This window comes from Rhopilema esculentum, chromosome 7 (assembly GCF_057945365.1).
Source record: "Rhopilema esculentum isolate cy_ngs chromosome 7, ASM5794536v1, whole genome shotgun sequence".
NCBI lineage: Eukaryota > Metazoa > Cnidaria > Scyphozoa > Rhizostomeae > Rhizostomatidae > Rhopilema > Rhopilema esculentum.
In genome coordinates, this window is record NC_142821.1 from 8,883,140 (window position 1) to 8,908,351 (window position 25,212).

At 36.3% G+C, this 25,212-nt stretch overlaps 4 protein-coding genes across 5 annotated transcripts in view; 1 reads left to right on the forward strand and 3 right to left on the reverse strand.

The window, feature by feature from the left end:
- Positions 1-25,212, forward strand: part of LOC135683675 (uncharacterized) — a 100,011-nt gene that overhangs the window by 19,888 nt on the left and 54,911 nt on the right. The window contains exons 2-3 of one of the 2 annotated variants that reach the window (XM_089109362.1): positions 4,862-5,070; positions 12,959-13,111. The gene's annotated coding sequence lies outside the window, so the exon portion shown is untranslated. Of the gene's footprint in view, positions 1-4,861; positions 5,071-12,958; positions 13,112-22,970; positions 24,492-25,212 lie in introns of those variants that run through there. The other variant, XM_089109363.1, reaches the window with a different exon arrangement.
- On the reverse strand, positions 1,881-4,755 carry LOC135683673 (exonuclease V). Its single transcript, XM_065198994.2, has 2 exons — positions 4,533-4,755; positions 1,881-3,651 (listed from the first exon to the last, which is right to left on the reverse strand). The coding sequence occupies exons 1-2, from the start codon at positions 4,537-4,539 to the stop codon at positions 2,861-2,863; spliced, it is 798 nt and encodes a 265-aa protein (XP_065055066.2). The 5' UTR covers positions 4,540-4,755; the 3' UTR covers positions 1,881-2,860.
- On the reverse strand, positions 6,546-12,286 carry LOC135683671 (uncharacterized). The gene is made up of 3 exons (XM_065198992.2): positions 11,637-12,286; positions 8,414-8,604; positions 6,546-7,538 (listed from the first exon to the last, which is right to left on the reverse strand). The coding sequence occupies exons 1-3, from the start codon at positions 11,894-11,896 to the stop codon at positions 7,003-7,005; spliced, it is 987 nt and encodes a 328-aa protein (XP_065055064.2). The 5' UTR covers positions 11,897-12,286; the 3' UTR covers positions 6,546-7,002.
- On the reverse strand, positions 13,115-21,681 carry LOC135683669 (ubiquitin carboxyl-terminal hydrolase 30). Its single transcript, XM_065198986.2, has 12 exons — positions 21,347-21,681; positions 20,483-20,541; positions 19,412-19,508; positions 18,071-18,171; positions 17,225-17,275; positions 16,743-16,781; positions 16,323-16,380; positions 15,588-15,664; positions 15,285-15,344; positions 14,765-14,908; positions 13,844-14,103; positions 13,115-13,568 (listed from the first exon to the last, which is right to left on the reverse strand). The coding sequence occupies exons 1-12, from the start codon at positions 21,588-21,590 to the stop codon at positions 13,376-13,378; spliced, it is 1,383 nt and encodes a 460-aa protein (XP_065055058.2). The 5' UTR covers positions 21,591-21,681; the 3' UTR covers positions 13,115-13,375.

Sequence of the window (25,212 nt, forward strand, 5' to 3'; positions counted from 1 at the left end):
GCTTACTCTGGTTTCTATACGGAAGAAAAACAGCTAGATTCTTGCTAAGCTTTTACTCTGGTTTCTATACGGAAGAAAACAGCTAGACTCTTGCTAAGCTCTTACTCTGGTTTCTACAATAACGAAAAACAGCTAGATTCTTGCTAAGCGCTTACTCTGGTTTCTATACGGAAGAAAAACAGCTAGATTCTTGCTAAGCCTTTACTCTGGTTTCTACAATAACGAAAAACAGCTAGACTCTTGCTAAGCTCGTACTCTGGTTTCTATACGGAAGAAGAACAGCTAGATTCTTGCTAAGCGCTTACTCTGGTTTCTATACGGAAGAAAAACAGCTAGATTCTTGCTAAGCTTTTACTCTGGTTTCTACAATAACGAAAAACAGCTAGACTCTTGCTAAGCTCTTACTCTGGTTTCTATACGGAAGAAGAACAGCTAGATTCTTGCTAAGCTCTTACTCTGGTTTCTATACGGAAGAAAACAGCTAGACTCTTGCTAAGCTCTTACTCTGGTTTCTACAATAACGAAAAACAGCTAGATTCTTGCTAAGCGCTTACTCTGGTTTCTATACGGAAGAAAAACAGCTAGATTCTTGCTAAGCCTTTACTCTGGTTTCTACAATAACGAAAAACAGCTAGACTCTTGCTAAGCTCGTACTCTGGTTTCTATACGGAAGAAGAACAGCTAGATTCTTGCTAAGCGCTTACTCTGGTTTCTATACGGAAGAAAAACAGCTAGATTCTTGCTAAGCTTTTACTCTGGTTTCTACAATAACGAAAAACAGCTAGACTCTTGCTAAGCTCTTACTCTGGTTTCTATACGGAAGAAGAACAGCTAGATTCTTGCTAAGCTCTTACTCTGGTTTCTATACGGAAGAAGAACAGCTAGATTCTTGCTAAGCTTTTACTCTGGTTTCTATACGGAAGAAGAACAGCTAGATTCTTGCTAAGCGCTTACTCTGGTTTCTATACGGAAGAAGAACAGCTAGATTCTTGCTAAGCGCTTACTCTGGTTTCTATACGGAAGAAGAACAGCTAGATTCTTGCTAAGCGCTTACTCTGGTTTCTATACGGAAGAAGAACAGCTAGATTCTTGCTAAGCGCTTACTCTGGTTTCTATACGGAAGAAGAACAGCTAGATTCTTGCTAAGCTCTTACTCTGGTTTCTATACGGAAGAAGAACAGCTAGATTCTTGCTAAGCTTTTACTCTGGTTTCTATACGGAAGAAGAACAGCTAGATTCTTGCTAAGCGCTTACTCTGGTTTCTATACGGAAGAAGAACAGCTAGATTCTTGCTAAGCGCTTACTCTGGTTTCTATACGGAAGAAGAACAGCTAGATTCTTGCTAAGCGCTTACTCTGGTTTCTATACGGAAGAAGAACAGCTAGATTCTTGCTAAGCTTTTACTCTGGTTTCTATACGGAAGAAGAACAGCTAGATTCTTGCTAAGCGCTTACTCTGGTTTCTATACGGAAGAAGAACAGCTAGATTCTTGCTAAGCTTTTACTCTGGTTTCTATACGGAAGAAGAACAGCTAGATTCTTGCTAAGCGCTTACTCTGGTTTCTATACGGAAGAAGAACAGCTAGATTCTTGCTAAGCGCTTACTCTGGTTTTTATACGGAAGAAGAACAGCTAGATTCTTGCTAAGCTTTTACTCTGGTTTCTATACGGAAGAAGAACAGCTAGATTCTTGCTAAGCGCTTACTCTGGTTTCTATACGGAAGAAGAACAGCTAGATTCTTGCTAAGCGCTTACTCTGGTTTCTATACGGAAGAAGAACAGCTAGATTCTTGCTAAGCGCTTACTCTGGTTTCTATACGGAAGAAGAACAGGTAGATTCTTGCTAAGCTCTTACTCTGGTTTCTATACGGAAGAAGAACAGCTAGATTCTTGCTAAGCGCTTACTCTGGTTTCTATACGGAAGAAGAACAGCTAGATCTTGCTAAGCGCTTACTCTGGTTTCTATACGGAAGAAAAACAGCTAGATTCTTGCTAAGCTCTTACTCTGGTTTCTAGAATAACGAAGAACAGCTAGATTCTTGCTAAGTGCTTACTCTGGTTTCTATACGCAAGAAGAACAGCTAGATTCTTGCTAAGCTCGTACTCTGGTTTCTATACGGAAGAAAAACAGCTAGATTCTTGCTAAGCTTTTACTCTGGTTTCTATACGGAAGAAAACAGCTAGACTCTTGCTAAGCTCTTACTCTGGTTTCTACAATAACGAAAAACAGCTAGATTCTTGCTAAGCGCTTACTCTGGTTTCTATACGGAAGAAAAACAGCTAGATTCTTGCTAAGCTTTTACTCTGGTTTCTATACGGAAGAAGAACAGCTAGATTCTTGCTAAGCTTTTACTCTGGTTTCTACAATAACGAAAAACAGCTAGACTCTTGCTAAGCTCGTACTCTGGTTTCTATACGGAAGAAGAACAGCTAGATTCTTGCTAAGCGCTTACTCTGGTTTCTATACGGAAGAAAAACAGCTAGATTCTTGCTAAGCTTTTACTCTGGTTTCTACAATAACGAAAAACAGCTAGACTCTTGCTAAGCTCGTACTCTGGTTTCTATACGGAAGAAGAACAGCTAGATTCTTGCTAAGCGCTTACTCTGGTTTCTATACGGAAGAAAAACAGCTAGATTCTTGCTAAGCTTTTACTCTGGTTTCTACAATAACGAAAAACAGCTAGACTCTTGCTAAGCTCTTACTCTGGTTTCTATACGGAAGAAGAACAGCTAGATTCTTGCTAAGCTCTTACTCTGGTTTCTATACGGAAGAAGAACAGCTAGATTCTTGCTAAGCGCTTACTCTGGTTTCTATACGGAAGAAAAACAGCTAGATTCTTGCTAAGCGCTTACTCTGGTTTCTATACGGAAGAGGAACAGCTAGACATTGGATATGTGCAACTATGGGTGAAGTTTGATGTATTCCTCTCTTTAAGTTTCTTTTCTTCTGTTTTTCTCCATGCGCATGAGTCGTAGTAATCACATCGCCCGCATTTCCAAGCTTCTTCGATGTCCACCCCAACCGGCTCTCTCCTTCCCAAAATATAGTCTAATTGATGATATATGGTGCTACGTAACCACATCTCGTCGTACTGATACTTGTTAAAACCAATATTGGAATGGTCCCTTTGATAGCAATATTCTATGACAGCACTGCCAAGTTCTGGGAACTTAACAAATCTCAAGAAACCGTCAAAGATTTTGAAAACTTCGTTCAACGTTGAGCATGGACCTAAAAGTTCGTTGGCATACATTTGCAAATTATAATTCAACACTAGATTCCAATTCAAAGGCACGTGCTTTTTCAGGGCTTGTAGACCACATTTACGAAACAACAAATCGTGTACGAGCTTTCTGTATATCATGGCCTGTAGCTTGTCCTTTGTTTGTTGTGCCTTTGCAGGCATTTTCTTTATTGTTCTTGTTTTGAGTTCATGAATTTCTAGTCTTTTGTTCCCATCCAGCTTGATTTCATCAATAACTCCATTTACAAACAATTCGTCTTCCCATACATTCCCAAAGATTGACAGCTCCCTGACAGTCGCCCCTTCAATCAGCCACGAAAGCTGCTGGTACATTTCTAACATCCTCAGTGCCCAGTAATCTTCGTTGGTTCGGCACTCAATATCAAATATTTCATGGACTTCTAGTTCTGCGTGGAAATAAAGAGGGTAATGATTTTGATAAGTAACAACAGGCTAGATTCATACTTGTTAAATTCTCCGCTCAATAAGGATGTGCTAAAATTTATCTCTGGCTAATGCAATGCTTTATAAACTAACAGCAATTATTGAAAAATAAATTAATCTGATGATGTGGAACAATGTGCTTTTAAAATTCTTATCGTCGATCTCCTAAAAAATTGGATTCCTGCAGATTTGCAGCCCTGCTGAAATTTAATTTAATTTCTATAACACTGTGTTAGCTGGCCATCAAACCCTTAGTTGATACATTTTTTAAGTACTCTTCATTTGACATAAAAAGATTTTAATTAACACGTGCCACTGCTCTAGCTTTTTTACATTGCAAAAAAAACAGGTTAAAATCAATATCATCTGAAAAAAATACAGACAAATTTCTGTGGAAAAAGAGCCATGAAACACCATAAAAACCAAATATCATTCAGAAACTCAAGCTAAAAAAATTTGAAACTTCCTTGCAACGCATCAAAAATAGCTGCCTGCCAAATTCTAGATTTTTTTCTAAAGTTTTGGAGGGATTTCTAGATAAAAAGCACATTTTAGAGAAAGATGGAAATATTTTTGTTCATGTAGGGGTGGGCCTCCTTCAAGGCCCTACTTACAGGAAGATTCTCTTTGCAGAGGGAGTTATTGAGAGGAGCTTTAGGGGTGCTTAAAAGATGGGGTGGCACAGAGTTTATATGATATCAATTTCTAAAGAGATTAGGAATCTTCGTCTGTGGCAGGAAAATTCAGGCAAGACAAAAAAATTGTGCTCTTCAGGGCTTCCAAAAGGGAAGTGACTTGAATGTTAAATGTGATTTAAAAACTTGTATTTTGTATTTGTTGCTACCTGGCATCCAAAGGTAGCTATGTTTATAGAGCAGTGTCCCGGTCCTTCCTCTCGATGTGATCACACCTCATGATTCCCATGCCTAGAATTACAGAGAGCTGGCGACTCTCTCCACTCTGAGGGAAAGTTCAGTCAGTGAGAGATTCAAACCACGGACTCTTGGGTCTGTAGTCAGCACCTCTAACAACTGAGCCATCCACGCACCAAAATATGAACTACATACAAACAAATTAATAACTGTACTGACTAATAATAACTGTACACTGTATTAATATAATAATTAATAACATGCAAAAATGATTGAAATAACTGTACTTTCCTCTTGCTAGATGGATTGCAGAGCCAATACTCTGAATTGCCAGAGGAGGTTTTGCCAATGGTTGTGTATAACTGTATTCAAACTGTTGTTCACACCAGAACTGATGAACCAAATCAGATACACTAAGACCAGATCTGCTCCCTTTGATGAAATCTATTGGTTTTTTGCCCTTTGTTGGAGTACACTGTTGGGCATTGTTTTCTGCTGAAAAATGCATTGGTGAGTTGTGATAATTACAATACATATCTTATAAAATGAAGAAATAAATGCATATGTAAAATTTAACCAAAATTTGAAAATGTTTTTGACATTCCTCATATACATATTTTGGAATGATATGATAATCGAATTGAATGTAAACTTTAAGTTGCAACTTAAGGTGATCATGCTCTACAAAAGTTATTTGCTGACAAACATCATAAGATACTTTTGAATATGCTAAATCAGCTAAATTGATGCAAAATTTTAGCTTTCTAATGTATTACTGTTATTTTACTTTGATTCATAAAGTTTAGAACCAAATTATGATGATTTCAGGGGGAAAGAACATTTGCATATGTGGCCATGTCTCAGCCAACTTGTACTACATTTAACAGATTCTGCACATTAAGATTTCCAATGATGTCACTTTGACTCACTGTAACTTTTCACATTAAGACTTTTATGCATTGGATGCATAAAATGAAAGAACCAATATTGCAGGGGAGGGGGAGAACAATATCGCAATTGCACTTTACAGCAACAAATTCTTGTAAACTATAAGGAAAATTTTGGAAACAGAGTAAAATGAGGTCTGATCGTACAAAAATATGAAATTTCCTGTAGACCCTTATTTCAACATGGAGAAGCTGATTCTATAATTCTTTGATAGAACTGTTCAACATGGAGATTCTATAATTTCAACATGTCAAGTATTGAAATTAAACAATTAATCATGATGTTATCAAGCTAAGCTCTAGACCTAAGACTACTGTCTTTTAAAATCATGCTTCAAAACATTCTTCCCTCCATTCAAAAACTGCATTATTACACAAATTAAAATTCTCAAGAAAGTATTTCAAAGATCTGGCTTTCATGATAAAAAATTCCTATGGAACTCATCTTCAAATTTTATAGGCCTAAACTAACAAAACATTTGCTAGTTGTAGCACTGAGCCATATATTGGTTAGTATTTCTATCTGTTTGTTCATTTCGTTATCACCTTTCGCAGTTGTTTCATTTGCTTCAATGGATTCTTCAGACATTTCTAACAAAAACTGATCGTCGTCTGAATCCATCACAGGGAGTTCATCTTCCTCTACCAACCTATCCATTGTTTATGTATCTCTCAAAGTTGCTCAGAGTTATTTCCTTACTTCTTTCAATGGCTATTGCGATTGTATAGAGAGCTATCCGTCCGTATTTCTGTATTTCACATCGTTTAAGGTCATTTGCAATCGTTTGAGTGTCTTTAACATCAATTAAACACAACTTCAACAACATCAACAAGACAACACAACAACATTAACTTTTTTTCACTTTCGATCAGCTGACTTTTTCAAAAAAGTTTATCATATACAACTTATAAAGAGTAAATCATTTTCAACCAAAAAAGATTTTCAGATGATGCAAGCTATGACAGGGGCGGATCCAGAGCCAATTTGAAGGAGGGCAGTCGATAGTAGGGGCGCTGAAATCTGTGACGAGAGTACGCTGTATACAACAATTTCAGATCTATTTTCAGAATAAATAACATAAATTTGAGGTAATCCTTGAAGCATATTAGCCTATCGGTCTCAGATACTATTTCACCTGATTCTCATTCTTCAAAAGGGGCGAAAAATTTCCAAAAAAAGGGGCGCCAGATTTGCTTCAACTCGTTGAGGGAGGGGCAGCTGCCCCTAGTTGCCCCCCTTTAATCCACTGAGCTATGAGGATTCTTGGTAGTTATAAAACGCATTCACTCGTATTGAGAAGCATGAACTGCTTAGTTTCCTTTTTATTCTGGTCTGGAAGGATTAAATTAGAAGCTGGATAGCTCTTTTAACGATCAACAAAATGCAGATAAATTCACCTTTCCAAGAAGATTCACAAACTTGAAACAGAAATTGGCTTATACTGAAATAGAGTTTGTCAACAACAACAGTATGACAAAACAGCAAAGCAGCTATCTATTTTAGATAGTATTTTATGTTGTCCAAATTTTCCCTCTTTGCGATATCTTTTACTTTTTTGCCTGCCTCTGAATCAGCGTAATCAATGACGATGAAATTGACGGTTTTATTGAATTGTCTTGCATTTTTTCGGCATGTTTTGGCTGCAGGGCTGATTCTGGTATTGCACCACGATGCAAGATCATGAATACACAAGCCATATGTCAGGTAGAGATCAAGCCTTATAAGTGATCTTCCTTTTTTTGCCTCTGTGAAGCAGTTCTCGGCAACTTTATCAGCAAGATTTATGCAGCGATTCGACGCTATGAATGACATTGAATGCCATGTGTACCCCACGTAATGTTGCCAGAAAAGCCATGGCTCTGTAGCTGATTTTGATAGTTCAGTATGCATGATAATGTAGATTCTTTGATTGTTTGTGACTGCTCTACCAAGAGTTGCGTAGTAATTCGTTTGGACAGAAAGTTCCTTCGAGCTTAGCCGCTGCTGAGTTGGCTCCCATCGAGCTTTTATTTTGTTTATGATGTCTTTTCCTAGACATGAATAAATAAGAAACATGCAACAGTAGTAGCGCCAGTTACTGCAGAGTGGGAGGACGAGACGAATGAGACAACACTCTTTTTACCTCATTTCAGTGCTTCATACCTGGTGTAATTTTCTTAGACAAATCTTAAAAAATGTGACTCACCCCTGCCTTATTCATTTCTATCAATTACTAGAAGAATTATGTGAACGATGTTTGACGAAAGTGTGGGGATTATTACCCCTATACTACCCCTTGACACCACCACAGATTGATAGAACACAAGCTTTTCTTCCTACAGGTCAGTATTCTAGCAATTTTCAAATCCTACACGACACATTTTGTTTCCAAAGAGTAAATCATTTTTTAAAGAGATGCTTGCAAAACACTGCTTATACCTCTTATGGTAAGCAAGAAACCAGAGTCCTGATGTCAATTAGAAACTCTCTCGATTCAATTACTTCAGCAACCTATTTATAATGTAAATTTCGAGTGCATTTTGATTACCTTTAAACAAATAGTTTCTCTAAACTATAGAAATTATTATAGAACAATACATATTTTTTACTTCACGACGATTTCAATGACTTCTTGGTTAGTTTTAGCAAAATTTTAAAATTCTGTCTTTGGCAAAAGAAAGTTTGGTGAAATGAATCTTTTCTGAAATTACGATAGTGGACTGGAAAGTTCCAAAAGATGTTTAATAACAAGCAACTAGTGTAAACTAACGGTCATCTTGATATGTCACCATTTTCCTTCACTCTGAAAACCCTGAATATTTCTTGAATCATTTCTTTCTACAATATGCGTATGATCTATCAGTTATGCAATAATAATGAATATGCAATAATAAAATAATAACAGTAATAATGTAAGAAAGCCTACCGATTTTTCCAGGTTGCTCTGATTTATCGTAGTCTCTATTGAAATGAAGAACGACAACTTCCTTTCTATTCTTATTCATCCATGCATCGACTTGATCGAGCATTTTCGCGATTGAGCCACCATATGCTGCCATGTGGCAAGTATAGGCAGCATTTTCGTAGCTATTCCAACACGCATCGATGTCAAAGTACCTGCCAAGTAACATAGGAAATTTATCTTAAGCACTTGCTAGATAGCTAGAAAAATATATTCATCAATACAGGGACATATAATCAAGAGAGCAGCGAAAGGTTAAGAGCGCTGGTCCTTGTTGTTTCCAAAGCCTATTTCACCCGATTTGGTATCAATTTTGATGATTTATTCGACTCTAGGGGGCTATAACTTAGAACACCTCACCCCCAAGTCCTGTATGCCGAAGTTGCCATTGGCGCTGGGTTGGGATCACTTTGCAAATTCCTCTAATCAATCGATATTACGGTATTTCTTCAAAGGATCAAATTGGCTATCGCTGGTTGCTAACGGTTGGTTGCTAAGCTTTCTTTCATTCTGTAAGTAACTGTGCTTAGTAATCCCTTACATATGCCTTTAGCTTTAGCTTAGGTGCTATGTCTTTACCATAGAAGACATATATAAATTTGAATATGGGAAATAAGATCAAAGAAATCGGCCATTGTCTAAGTTGCACAGCGAGTAACAGCTTGGCTTAGGAAATAGATCGAGAAACCTGATCCAGAATAACTTGGTGCCAACACAAATTGACTAAGTTTCGTTTTTTTCTATTGCCTAAACTTGGCTCACAAGGTCTATTAGCTAACAACAAATTTCTCAGAAACATAACAAAAAAAAAGAGAAATCGCTAGCGATGTGGAAGGGAAAGAAACTGACGAAAAGAAAATTTTTGAGGACACGAGAAAGAAAGAATGGACAGATGTGTTCTATAAAAGTAACATCAAGAAAACCTCAAAATTTGATTGTATCGATAATCCATTCCTACTAAGAAAGACAATCTAGACGCAATTACAAATTCTATTTAAACTATTTTTGACCAGTGCAGTTTCAAAGTTTTAAAATCCAGATTTTTTGTTAAAAGCATCTTTTTCCGAAATATTTAAGATCAGATGTTACAAAACAATATCCTAAGTGTACAAATTGCTTAATTTGCTTTTATTTTAGTTTACAGTTCTTCTGCTTTTATTAAAATTGTACATATTGATTAAACAAAGCTTAAATATATTGCCTCGGATTTTCCTTCAGTCAAAATCGATTGACTGAAGCCCCTCCACTTTCAAATAGGTTTCGCCGGTCCTGCTCTTAGAGAAAGAAAAGCTGTCAGGAAGGAATCTATTGAGCGTTCCCTAGTTAAAGAAGCGATCTATGTAAACATGTATTGCTGTTGGCATTAACCTTTGACGCTTTCTGTTTAGACATATATTCTGAATATCTTCAGTAATTGCTGATCATAGAACAATTGTTTCTCAAAGCTACCTTGCGTAGTTATTCTTTGAATACACGGCATTAATCATCGATGAAACGATCTGCTTTTAATTCAGGGATATAGGAACCAAAGTTTACACTGCAAGAGCAATGCAAATAAAAAATTCATAGACAAAAACACTTTTTGCGGTACTAAAACATTTTAAACTGATACACAAAAATTAATGAAAAAGATTACTCTCCATGGTATACCTATAGAGCCTCCTCGTAGTTTTTAAGAGCTGCAGCTTCAAAAATTAGGTCCAAAGGGGCACAATGGTAAAAGGTGACTTTTTAGTAAATATCCAGACGTATCCATTTTACCAACTTTCACCGCTTGAAAGAATTAATGACTAGGTTCATCAGCGAGGACTGATTGGAGAGGATTTCAACTAATGAAGGAAAATCTAGCCTACCTACCTCTTTCTCGAAAGAAATCGCGTTTTCAGGAGATTGGCACTTTGTTGAAAATTCTGGCCATGTGTTCCACAATCTCTCATTTTTATTATTTCCATGAGCCCTGTCAATGCCCCAGTAACAGATTTATGTCTTGTTTTCAAAATTTGGCTGAAAGTTTCTAAGTTACAGAGAGAGTCATACTCAAGAACAATTCTTTCTCGTTCACATTAGCCTACTAGAATTTGATGGCGTAGTATAGTATAAAAATCGATTATAGGCTTCTTAAACCAAATACATCAGTATTGTTTTTGAAATCATGATTTTCATTAATATTATAAAAACAGGTCTTGAACCCACTTCCCACCATTTCTCAAGAAATATCCTAGTTCAAGCAGGCTCCCTAAAAATTCATCCTTGGGCAGACCCCCTTCATTTTCATGGTTGGCTACGAGCTCGGTAACTGTTGATAAATGTACTTGTGCGCGTTTTATGGTTAATGATTATTGTGCACTCTTGGTAAAACAGTTTGTTCTAAAGCCATGGCAGGCAGCAGGTGGAGGAAATCTCTATGTGTAGCAATTATGTAACTGTTAATATTTCTACTCAATAAGGCAATGCGAATTCATTTTACGGTACCATGGATATAGCAAAATGCATATTGAACAACTAATGCTTTAGATAATATTTTAAGTATTATAGAATCTATGAAAGACAATACAGTCCAATACAAGATACATTTATTGGTTCAAAAGTTACCTTGGAGAGATATGCTTTTACTTCAAAGGAACAGAAGACAAACAAGTTACTGGTTAAGTTACATTCGCACAATTCCTGCGCAAATTAAACTTTCTTGACGAAGAGTACACTCATTTTTTTATAAGAAACTGGCTACATGAAACGAATACTGGACAGTCAGAAAATTTAAGAAACTTCAGTACTCGAAGCAAAAAAATAAAGAAACTATTAAATCGTGATAAAACTGAGAACAACGAAATTTTGTAAAACCCAAGAGCACGATTGCCCTGTTGGCCTAGAACTTAAGACGCACGGGATAAAAGTATACTTCCCACATCTAAATACAGCATCAGAATGGAAGCGTCAGAACATTTCATAACATCATTCATGACATCATCATTAAAAAATTCTTAAGAAACAATGAGTATTGAAATTTCCAGAACATCAAAAAACTGGAGTAATCAACATCGACCTTTGTTTCTTATAAAAAAATTTAGTGTATCTCGTTAAACCTTTACATCAACTGGGAACCATTGGGCAAATTATCCAGCATTTAATTAAGGGAGAAAAAGTTGGTAGTCTTATTTATGAACTGCAGAGCTATTCACCAACGTACCTGATTCCTAAGTCCAACTGCCCGGTTATACTGGACCCTTGATTACGGTAGAAGCAACTTAGGGCCTTAACTCCACTGCCGTACCAAAGATGTCCATCGAACCCGGCACCAGAATTGTGTGTACCTGCCAAAGTTACTTGGTTAAGTCTCAATTGACAAAGGCCAGCCAGCCCGTTGCATGTTTGCTCACAAGCAGCAGAAACGACAAATATGAGAAAAATTACTGTTTTAAAAATAGCGATATTGTCTGTTTGAATCATTTTAACATCAAGCTCGTAGAAAAATGACTCTGACAATGTAAAGCAACACTTTATAGAATACCTTGATTTTATTTATAAACAGTTAAGGGTTCTCTTCAAACACTGGTAACGCTGAGTGACCATCGTGCGTATGATTACCTGAACCCGTAACGAATTATCGTGGTCATCTCGCCAAATACAGCTGGAAATCACTGATCACTAAATTGTGAAATACTCAGTAATCACTGGGTATTTCGCAATTTAGGGCAAGAGTTCTTGTTACGAATTTGTTTAGCGTGAAAGCTGCATCTACTTATTGAAAACTTGCAGCACCAATGTCTTTTTAAGGCAACCTCTTCAAAATTTGGTACCGTTTTAAAGGACTTGTTTGATAAATAAGAAAGTTTGAATGAAAAACGCTTACTTTTCAATAGAATTGTCTCAGTGATGAGTAACTACAAGCGAATGTATCAACTCTAAATTAACAAGTCTTTGAAGGGGCTCTCGTAGTATGCGTCCTCGTCTTTTCTTTCCACTATTTTGTCTAGTCTAGTCTAGTATACCTCATTTTTCTATCATTTCTACTTGCTTATCTATGTCACCTTTATCTACCAATTCTTGGAAGATCAAATATGATGAATCTTGCGGATAAAATCTGGTTGTTAAGGAAGTCTACAGCTCTACGTTTCAATAGACCTCGTTCTCACTATCAATAATTATAAAAACATACGAGTTTAGGTAGGTCTTGCTCCTGACCATAAAGGATAAGCAACCGCTATACTTAGCTCGATTCCCTGGGCAAGATTAATTTTCCTTAATGGCTATTATATATTTGCATGCTGATTGGCCAAGTATCACAAAAAGAAAAGCTACATAGAATATGTTCGGTTACTTCACAGTTAACCATGCTTTCTAACAATAACGAGGTAATGAACCAAACTGTTCAATATGGCTTCTTCATTTTAGATTATAGTTATTATATAGTTATTTTTATAACTATAACTCATTGTTATAGTTATTTAACGCTAATGCATATTTTTATTCTCTTTAATTATTTCATCAAAATATTTACTTCTTCATAAGGCCTCACTGATGATGACTGATCACCGAAGACTAAAATTGGATCTTCACAAGGGTCTTCCTTGTTTCAAGCGACCGCAATGGCTTTTTCTTATCAGAAAGCAGAGACAAAACACCAATGAAGTCAAATTTGATGACACACCAACATAACACATGGTATGTTAATACTTACTAACCCTAACATGTATCTGCTGTATTTTGATACACAAAATTTAGTTTCAGAGGCCCTACTGAACAAAATTCAAACAAACTTTAATTTATTACAATAGTAATATTTACAGCTATTAGAACAATAGCATATTACAAAAATAGCCATCATGCTCTTATTTGCCAACAAAATTAATAAACAAAGCCTCTAAAAATTAAGATCTAACTGCAACTCAGAACTATAACAAGCTTCGCACGCGTTACTATTGGCTATCAGCTATTTTTTTCATAGAAAAGCAAATATGCATTACTTGATAGTACGGATTGTTTCGATGCGGGCTTCGTGTATTCATCTGAAGAGTAGACCCAGTTGTCCTCGGTTTTAACAGCTCGTCTATATGTAACAAAATGCCCACTGGAAGTATCTCCAATATGAACGACAACTGCATTCAGCCGGTAACATGACCTGCAAAGAAAGACTCCCAAAAGTAATGAAGAATCCCAAAAGAAAGGCAGAAGAGACCGGCCTCACCATTACAGGGTTCATTTCGTTGGTAAGGGTCTGAAATACTTCCGAAATCCAATAGGCTGATGAAGCGGTGGGTTAAAGCTAAATAAAAGAAAGTAAGGGTATATGGAAGGCACAGAGAGGGTAATGGCAGCAAAACTTGTGAAACATCAAATTAAATTAATATTATTAAGTGAGCCATTGTCTTCAGAAAATATGCTCTGGAATCTTACTTCGAGGAATATGAGTCTCTGGAAGCTTGCTCCAAATGAAAGTTGCTACTGCCGCCTCTTAAAGGAAGACTTGCCGCAGATTGCGATTCTAGTGAAGATGTCTTTTGACTCTTCAGCCTGTTGCTATAGGCGAATGTGTTGTATCGATATGCGTTCAAGTCTATGATATCACTGTAGCGTACGAACTGACTGTTTTTATACGAGTAGCCATTTGGTAAGAAGTAGCTCCTTTGGATGTGTATACAGAGACATTTCGGTAGCTGGAATAGAAATTAATGGAATGCAAATTATTCAGTATAAAGTCGTAACTAACAGCACAATATCTACAGCTTTATCAAGTTAGATATCCCCTAAACCACTATCTATATCCTCGTTACAACCAGATAAACTTCTAATGTCAATTATCGATAAATCCTTCCAATGCCAGCAATATCAATAATACTTCGGGAAATTTCTTCTGTTTCTTGGGAATTTTTATTCTGCGTAGGCATAACATGCATTTGCGAACATGTCATTCAAATCTCAGTGAAGTAATACTACAGGTTGTTCATAGCAGCCTTCTATTCAGATATAGTTTACATATGTCGGATAATTGATTAAGGCACGTAAACATGAAAACTGAACCCTTCAAAGCAGCCTTTCATAGCTGTCATACTGATTAAAAGAAATACATTTTCCAAACGAGCCATACATCACAGCAAAGCTAATATCCAATATCGGCAAGAAAGTTCAGGGAGTTTGAAGGAAGGGCAAAACAACACTTGAAAGTTTCAAGACTTCGTTTAGAACCCTTTCTTATCGCAATTAACATGATACAAAAATAATGTGATCTTTACATTATACCGTCTCATTCAAAAGCCTGAATTCACTAACCCCCCTTCATCCCACTCCCCCCCCGTCCGAGAAATTCGTGACACTGACCTTAGCGAAAGACAGCTGCTTTGAAAACGAGCTTTTGACAGGCCGGGATGAACGTGCATTCCTAGTACAGCCAGGGCAATTGACATCATCAACATGTTCACTCTTTGTAAATTCTGCAATACAGTTTTCCAATTTTGCGCCAGCCTTAAATAGAAATACAAAGCGGTGATTTGAAACGCTAAATAAGAATCACTGAGGACAGAGCATTAGGGGGTAAAAATAATTACTTATCAGGCTTAATCTTCTATGGCTGCAGACCTGCTTGTAAGAAATATTGATAAATCTTACAAGCAGACAAAGGAAAGTATATTCGACACTAGATCCCTTGTTAGATGCTGGATCCCTTGTTAGATGCTAGATCCCTTGTTAGATGCTGGATCCCTTGTACTATACAAGAACAGATAATGATGTCAAATATAAGCATTTACCGGCATTAAGATAAGGGTACCAGGATAACATAAGAAGAATAAAAACTGAATGGATAATCAAAATTTTCAAGATAAGAGTACATTTGTCATACCAGAGCAGTGAATTTTGGTATCCTGACGGAAACACTTTCGAATGGATCAAAGCCAACTGACTAAAATGAAAAAGCAACAGTAATACAAAATTGCCGTTATCATGCTATATTCAAACAAGTTCCATTGTTTAATTATGAATATCCACATTAAATTCTAAAAGTAGGAGAAATCCTATGGTTTTGTCCAACACAGGATTGACAAATTATAATATTAGACTCACTGAGTGATAATATTGTAATATAAAAAAACACCAGCAAGAATATGCGTAGATATGAAGGTAAAAATATGTATATATAACACACCTGATATCCACATTTCAAACACGTCATTCGATTTGCTAGGATGCCTTTAAATGGTGAGGGTGATGCCAAATTTTTCGCTAAAAAAGCATAGATATTTTTATGAGATGAAAAAAATATGTAGTGCCATGTTGAACATACATAAAAACCATACATAATCACTTCAAAGCAAAAGTAAATCAGGGGCAAATAACACCACAGTATGAATACTGCCTAAAATTGCTTATTACCTTGATCAGGCATGGGGTTCTAAGACGGCTTCAAAAACTGATTTGTAAAAGCAAAGACAAACATATTTTTGTCTGGCATTGGGAGCATATTTACTTTCTAAAAAGGCCTTGTTTGCATATACTTGTGTCAAAGTCATTAATGACGATATGTTTCAGATAATAGGCAGAGCCAGGTCGTCTTTTCATCTACTTTCGTCTTTTCGTTTTTTTCTTAGAATTAAATCGGTCACATGCTGGCGTTTTACATCTTGACATAAAATTTACATCTTGTTCTTTCATACCCTTCTTCTCACGTTTTATTCTCTGAGGAGTGTCAGATGGAAAGCTATCAGTATGGCGTAAAATGTTTGCTTTTTTAAAGCAATTTTAAAATTTTGTACGGCCAAAAAATTGTTTACATCCTTAAATGATTTGATATGTTTTCACTTTATTGTGCCATTTTGACACGATTTCATATGTCCCATCAAAGTTGGCTTCAGAAATATTTGGAAGAATCTCTTTCAGCTACCTGGGATTTCTCGACAAACTCTGCCATAGACGTTTTTTAAGAACTCTGAATTCTCCCTCTACAATGAAGAAAATTGTATTTAACTCTTCAAAGGTAAACTGTCTTCATATAGGATAAATTGTGACTAAATTGGGGTTAACATAGTAACAGTTGCCTGGCATGAAACTCAGGGATGCAACTTACAATGGTCTGTTTTACACACCAAAGCACAAGAAGGTCAACCTATATTGCGTTAAGCACTACATGACAGATGGATAGAGAGTAATTTCCTTTAAAATTGGATTGCATAAACAATAAATATTGAGATGGAATTAATAGAACATCATACAGTAAATAAAAGTTTTATGTTAGATAAAAAGGAACGCCTTTATGCATATGAAACATTGAAAAATATCCAAAAGGTGAACAGAGCATATTTACCTCACAAGAAAACCCAGGACAATCCTCTGAATCTAAAATCTAAGTAAAATGAATCCTGAGTTTAAAATAATCAAAAAGGCACAAAAAACCTCAAGAACTGGAAAGGGCAACTACTCCAAGGTGAGGTCTTTGATTATCTTTGATGTCTCTACTGCAATCCATCTACCATTCTATTGACATATAAATGCAAAATTTGATATATCTAATGTAAATCAGTCCCAGCGATATGACTTTTAGCAGGGGACCAGTAAACAGCACTCCAGTAATTTTCAGGTGAGCTATTTTTAGCTAAATAAGAATAAAAACAAAAGGAATAATGGATTTCAAGGAGAGCAATCTGTAGCTCCCTTACAGCATTTTAGGATCATCTGAAGAGGAGCTAGAGCTATGGCTCCTCAAATGGCCAGGCCTGTAAATCTTACCCTACAAGTTTTTATTGCATGGAGGCTTTACTGTAGAAGATTGAGCACTCTAGTACTTACAAGCTCATCATCCAAAGTTGACATCAATATTTGAAAAAACTCATAAGCATCCTAAAATAAATATTCCAATAGTTTATATTGAATTAGAAGGAACCAAACCTGATGAGTAAAATCAAAAGAGGAGGGTTGCAAACAATAAGGCAATAATACAAGTACACAATCATGGATATGTTTGTTTTCACAGGATCAATAGACTACATAAATCCAAATTTGCATTTTCATTCCTTGCCACACTGTTGTTTGGATTAAATTGTCTGCTAATTCCCTTTAAAATCAAATGATTGTAAATAAAAATTATTCATTTAATTCAGTTATTGGGTTATGGATTTTTGAAAATGATAAAATTTCATGGTGTGATTATGCCAGGATACATCAGGAACCTTACTGAAGATACCCAACTCCCATTGTTAAAGAGAAATGTAGGTGAATAAAACCATATAAAGATGTTCTATACTTGGCTGTATATCAAAGTAATACATTTAAACCATGTCCAGCCTTTCCCATTCCCAGGATTCTTTGGGTCCCTAATACTCTCAGCAGCACCTCTTTACATACCATCTTAAAAGGGGCAAACCAAGATTGAATTGGATTAAAAATAGTACCCAGTGACAAGGCCTTAGTGCAGTGGAAGAAAGAAGGAAAGCAATTAATAGAGCAGCAGGGAGGAAGATTGTCTATGAGTTGTCAAGGATACAGAATAAGGAATTGAACTGAAAACTCTCAGCACAATGTCTTAATTCTTTTCAGGTCAGTGTTTGCTGTAAGTTACTTAGGTCAGGCAGTTACTTTAATCACTCAATCATGGAGCAAATAATATATTAGTGCTGAGAAAAATATTTTGCACACCTGTTGCTGTAATGTCCCAACCCATCCATGTGCACTCAATGACTCAATTACATCCATTGCAGAAAACAAATCTTTTTCAATACCTCTTTTGTTGTTAAGAACTTAAAAAAATAAAAATAGCTAATAAAAATTATTTTAATAGAAAAGCAGGAAAAAGTACCAAAATATAAATCACATAAAGAAGCAAAGTAATCTGCCCCTTTACAGGACAAAACTTCTTTTACAGAGACAGTAAATAAACAGCATATAAAGTGTTGAGTAGGGGTATATTTAGAGATAGAAAATTTGATATTTTGAGTTCTCTCTCTGCTAGTTGGTAAAGGAAAATGAAGATAGATTTACATCCAACAATATGATATAATTTATAACATTGATTCTGCAAATTGACTGCTCCTTTAAGATAAAGCTGAAAACCTCAGTATAGAGTAAAAAATGATAAGTTAATATAAAACTAGCACAAGTTTGATAAAGAAGAAATCTGGCCAGAAAATCATAAAGATAAAAAAAATTATAAGGAAAATTTGTAAAGTTTGTCAAGCCTATTGCCCAGGAAGCAGAAAAAAATTATCATATATACTTTTACATGCTACTTTACAAGCGATTGTAAGTGTTTTACAAGCCTCTTCATTCAAGCTTAATATCAAAACACAGTAGAACAACATAAGAAATACAAACAGTAGGTAAAAAAGGCTGCATGCACCTTAAAGACTCATTGCTAACAATGAGCCTTTGCAAAGGTGGTAAATTGTCCAGGTGACAATCCAAACAATGGCAGTAAACTTAACCGATTAACCATAATTGATTTCAGACTGTCTGAAAATGCATTATGGGATGCTTGCGTAGCGCAATGGCTCATTGTTAGCAATGAGTCTTTAAAGTGAACAGATACTTTATCCAGATAAACAAAGTGAGTGTAGCATTTACTTGAGCGGTTGAAAATAATTTTACTTGAGCTATACAGAAAAGTGGACTTCCTGCAATGCATATACATGTCTATATTAATGTTACAAAGACTTGAATCATTATTTGATCATGCTATTTGGTAAATAGAAAAGGATAGTTTTGGGTTGCATCTCCGTGTTTCACACTTAATGTGATCATTAGGAACTGTGTATAGCTCTGACTGTACGCATCAAGAACTTTTTGGCAAACCAGTAAACAGTGGCTTTCATTATTTGATCAAATATTAAGGAGTAATTAAAAAACATTTGGTACAACAACATTTGAAATAAAAAGTATTGAAAAGCAGAAACATCCTATACTGAAGTATTTTCTGCCCAAAACCTTTCAGAGTATAATTATCAGATAATGAATTAAGAAACAATAGCAGCAAGGCTTTACCTGGAATAATTTCTTTCAAACTGCTTAACAATATTTTGTCCTTGTCTTGATTGAAATCATCAATCCACTTACAGAAATTATTCAATGAAGCTACAGCCTAGAAAAAGAGATTTTCTAAAATAATCAATGCCACCTAAAGATAAACAGGTGTCTGACTTCAGACAATGATTTGGTGTGGATTAAAACTGAGTGCATGCTGTTGTCTAAAAACAAGTTTACATTATAAAAATTTTTTACAGCAGCTTTTCAACACTTGGTCTTCAAAACATCATATGTACATTTATCTCTTAATGTTTAACAACATTAAGACCTCAAGGTCTAAGAAATGAAATATCAAATCATGCATCATATCATACATCAAGTCAGAGAAAAGATATTTAGGAAATTATATTCAGGTTAATAGCTTATGACTGTGACTGTGTAAAACAACAAAGTATGCTGCCTTTGAAGCTAAGAGTCGAATTGACACTACAGTACTTCAATCTTAAAAAGTACTTTGAAACTAATCCCTTGACTGACTTTTTTTTATTAATGGGGTGCCAGATTGCATACAAAACAGTCTGTTTTGTAATTAACTAGGGCAAGCCTTGTGAATGTTTTTCAGAAATTTTAAGCTATCAAAATAAATTTTATCGGAATTAGTTGAAGGAATTAAACTTAATAGTAATGGAACCTAGTTATGCATATATAAGATTTTTTTTTTATATATATATATTTGGTATAAAAGCTTACACAACAAATTACCTAAAACAGTACGCACTAACTACTAAACTACATTACAAGGAAAGAACCCAGGAGGAGCAATATAACATGACTGCCCCCTGGGATATGACATGTATATAAATATAACTAATAATACTACATATACATATCAGATATGCAAAATGCCAAAACTTTAAACAGCTACTTCAAAACAAATCGATAAAGCAGTTAGTTTTAACATAATGTTGACCTTTGTTGCATTCACAATTCACTACAAATCAAATAGTGCCGCAAATGTAATACAGGCTATAAGATTGTAACGATGGTGGCAATAAGATGAAGGAAACATGGGACTAAAATTTCATATACCTGGAGAAGACAGTTGATAAAACATGTGTTTCCAAGATTTATCAACCCTGGTGGCAGACCTATGTAAAAAAAAGATTTCAAAGAAGGTTAACTTGATGCTTATTAACAGTTATGATTTTGTTAAAAAACATCTTCTCTACATCTTACATGACAAAAGACTTGCTTTATTATTTCCCTAAACAATTACAATTATCACAATGCCAGCCCATATTGGAAAACCTCTTTCCCATATCTATTGGTCTTAACTGGCTTTGTTATTGCTAAACCACCTTTGTGACATTTATATACATTATAAAGACTAAACATAAGGAATTGTGCATATCTACAAATTGGCCACGTCTTTATCTAAAATTTAGGTAAGACCTGGATGTTACTTGACACAGAGGCAAGACATTATTAAAACCAATACATTGACAGTGCCTATATGTTTCTTGAAATCAAGACAAGATAAAAACTTTTGGCAAATCAAATGTTGGGACTAAAGAGAAAGAAGATCTAGAGTAAGGCCCCAATAAAACCAGAAAGGGGAAGAATAAGTATCTCCAAAGCAAGCTGGGCATCATTTGCATGAAAACTTTGATAATTTTTCAAATAATTCTAAAAATAAGTGCATTAAAAGAAAATTTATTTACAAAATTAGGAAAAAAACCAGGGGTACAATTGTCCACCATAAACCTTTAAAACCTCTAAAATGACACAACGGTTTTCTATATCATAGCCTCATTTTACTGCAAGACACAGCTTCAATTCGCCTGGTGTAACACTTATAATTGATTGTTTATTGTTATCATGACACTAAACTAGACTGGTCATAGATGAAAATAAACACTGTATTGTATTTAATTAACATCCATTCTCTGTTACCCTTTCTTATTCTTTTTGACTTCGAATCGCCGGTTTTTTCGCTCTTCGCAACTCCTCCGCCTCTTCTAAACAACCAGATAAAAGCAGCTAAAGCCAGTGCTCCAGGCAGGCCTAAAACAACAGCGAGCTTTTTTGAGGTCCATTTTGGACTGTTGGTATTGATATCCAGGTAGCGCTCCATGAAATTAACGTCCTTTTTGCGAAGTTTCAACCATCCGTACCACCTCGAAAGTTTCGTGATCATGAGCAGTTATGTTATGTTGCTGTAGTTGTTTCTCGGTGTTATTGCTGTTGTTGTCGTCGTTTTTTGGACGCCTTCGGGCTTTTTCAGGTCCCAAAAAGTTACTTGTTTCAGTAATAAAAAACTTTAAAATTGAAATTTTCCTTTCTTTAAACGCTTTTTTGACCTTTCCTTTTTAAATTTATCTTAACGGCATCCCAGCAAACAGGCTTGAATACTGTGTTAAGCTGTTAAGAATTGCTTTTAAACTCGCTAGTTCGGAATTAAATATTAATCAGAGTTTCTTCAGAAAAATGGGCGATCGTATCATTTTTAACATATTAATCGAATCGAAGCATAGAATACAGTGAAATCTCTATTAAGCGTCCTCTCTTTTAAGGCCCCTTAGCTATTAAGCCCCCTTATCAAGCAAAAATTTGAAAAAATCTGTGTTGTAGCTGCTTCGATTCGATACGCCCTGTGGTTCTTGTTTATCCCCCAACCCAAATATGTGTGCTTATGGATGCGGTGTAAATATCTATAAATAAACATATTGGAAATAATTCAAAGATGGACTTTTTCTTCAATATCTTTTTTAACTGCTTACAGCTTTATAAAATTTCCATGCTTGAATGGCAAATGATACTCAGCTTTCAAGAAACTACAAATTTTCACCCAGAAGGTATACGTTGCAATACCCTGGGTACCAGACTCACTATGTATAAAATAAAATAGAGAGTCTGGTACCCAGGGTAACTTTTCTCTAGTTTCTCTAGATTTAGCTATTTTTAAGCCTGTTAGCCAGTTTATCAAAATGATACGTTGCGAGCTACACGGCGATGATTACTGTCTTCTGCAGTTATCTGCGTACCTTTACGGTTTACGATTTTGTATGGGGTTTGCTGATTCGTGTCGTTAATTTGTCCCGTTTCAGTTGGCGGACAAGAACAGTATCTCCAACTTGAAGGTTGCTCTTCCGTTCTTTTCTATGTTTGTTTGCATATGTTTCTTGCCATGAACGACTGCGTTCCTCGTATATTCTAGTATCTTTGTGTCGATTTATTACGCGATGGTTCTCTAAAGTAGGGAAATTTCCCTGCACTTTCCTGTTGATTAACAACTCTGATGGTGCAATTTTCGTTGTGCTGTGTGCTGTAATACAATACTGGAGCACGAAACGGTTCAGTTCTTGCTGCCACTCCTTTCCTTCTGCCACTGTGCTTTGTATGGCCTTGCTGAGAGGCTGATTGAAGCGTTCGACTTCTCCATTTGCCTGCGGCCAGTAAGGTGTGACGGGTTTCTGGTTTATACCGAGGATTTTTACATATCGTGCAGACTCTTCACTCGAGAATGGTGGACCGTTATCTGTCTTTAATTCACGTGGTATGCCATGTACCGAAAATATTTTGTCCAGCTTCGGAATGACAGTTGATGCTTTCGTGGATCGCATATTTTCCCTGCACTTTCCTGTTGAATAACAACTCTGATGGTGCAATTTTCGTTGTGCTGTGCTGTGGGGTGTATTAACGATACTGGAAGAAACGGTTCAGTTCTTGCTGCCACTCCTTTCCTTCTACCACTGTGCTTTGTATGGCCTTGATAAGAGGCTGATTGAAGCGTTCGACTTCTCCATTCGCCTGCGCCCGTATAGGTATCACTGATTTATGGTTTATAGCGAACATTTTTGCATATTGTGTTAACCCTTCTTTCACCGTTGCTTGTCTTTATTTTTAAGTGGTATGCTATGTTCGGAATATATTTTGTCCAGTTTCGGAATGACAATTGATGCTTTCGTGGTCCACAGAAATCGATATAAACAGTTTCCCTTGGTCCTTTAGGAAAATCAGTTTGTTGCAGAGGTTCTGGTGGCGATGATTTACCGACAACTTGACAAGTAATGCACGAATCTACGCTATGCTGAGCAAGGTTTTCCATACCTAGGAACTATACCTTTTCTCATGGCAGGTTGTTTTGAAAAGACCTTGGTGAGCTTCGTGGGCGATATCTATAGCTCATTGCTGAAGTGATTCGGTATAACTGAACGAACAGTGAGCTCATCGTTGATTGCACAAAAAAGCTTTAAATGGTCAGAAGCTCGCCATCTTCAAAACATTGCGAGCTGCTATACGAATAAATATAATCTATTTATTCGTATAGCAGCTCGCAATGTTTTGTTGTCAGTGTTGGTAGCACTCGCTATTTCGTCTAGCGACATAGCTATAGGCACAGAGTGACTCGTAATCATGTTTACATACTCCTCCTCGATTCTTTCTTGTTTTCGCGATAGTTGACTGGTTGGGTGTCTGGATAGATAATCAGCAGGGTTCTCACTTCCTGCCTTGTACTGCACTTTAAACGAATAAGGTTGTAGTGGCACAACCCATCGCTCGATCCAGGGGCGGATCTAGACGCTCGCACCGTTCGCACATGAGACAGTCAACTTTTAAAATTATATTAGGAATCCGTCTCAAAAGAGGTTTCTCCTGAAAATCAACTTTCTCTAAGTTTAGCGCTTACTGGCAATTTCCCATTTGTGTTATGCATTTGCTCGGGAATTATTCTTCATGCATGATTCTAGCCTGACCATAAACACATGCCAAATCTTAAACACAATCTCTTATTCTATTCTTGATCTTGATTCAATCTGATTCGAATCTCTAAGTATCCTGATTAAATGTGTTTGGAAAAGCCATGGCATTTTTACGTGGCAATTTCCCTTTATTCAACGTCATAGGTGGCTGACCTCTGACCATATTATCTGCCTTGTCTTGGCAAAATTTGCTTCCTCTGCGCTGGATCTGTCACTATATCGGTGCTGAATAAGGCTGCTGTTGTTGATGGATTGTTTCTATTCTGTCTTCCACCGACAGCGTTGGTGGACTTGGCATTAAGATGTACATGTCAGGGGCGGATCCAGGATTTTTGGTGACTATAGCTAAAATCTTTTAGAATTGGGACCACGCCCTCCTTGCTTGCGGGACACGCCCACTATATGGGAAAATGATATAACCATGTGTGTTTATAGTTGCTTCGTATTCATAAATATTCCTTCGAACATCCTTTTTCTATTTCCAGGGACGTCAGAGAAGGGGGTGTGGGGGTACAACCGCCCCTGTTGCCCTTTGACAGAAGGGGCAAAGGTTGTTTTTGATAAAGTTCCCTTGAAACTGGCCAATTGTAATAATCAGAGAGATTCATATGAAATTCTGAACTTCTCAAAACATGTAAAATATGTAATTCCTTATGCCGAAACTAGCCAACGTTGAAGATACCTACAGAAGATCGAAATAAAATTGCAGTTACGTATGAATTTGCAGAAGCTGAGAAACTCATATTCTTTTGGTTAAAAGGCCATTTTCAAACCTGACTATAGCTTCACTATAGCTCGCGCCAAAAATTATACTACGGGTTTCATTGTCTTCGATGCCTTTTCCAGAGCAAATCCCCAGACCGACTTTAGCTCGGAATATCCACTGTAGCTCAATTCTGGTTGGTTACTGTCAACAAAGAACGAAACTTTTGATTCGTCTAAGTTTTAATATTAGACCATTCTGCGCTCAGTGTTTTATATCTTATCTGGAGAGGCATTGTCATGACACATTGCCAGCATTGCATGTTTGTTAATCGCATTTGATAACCTATACCG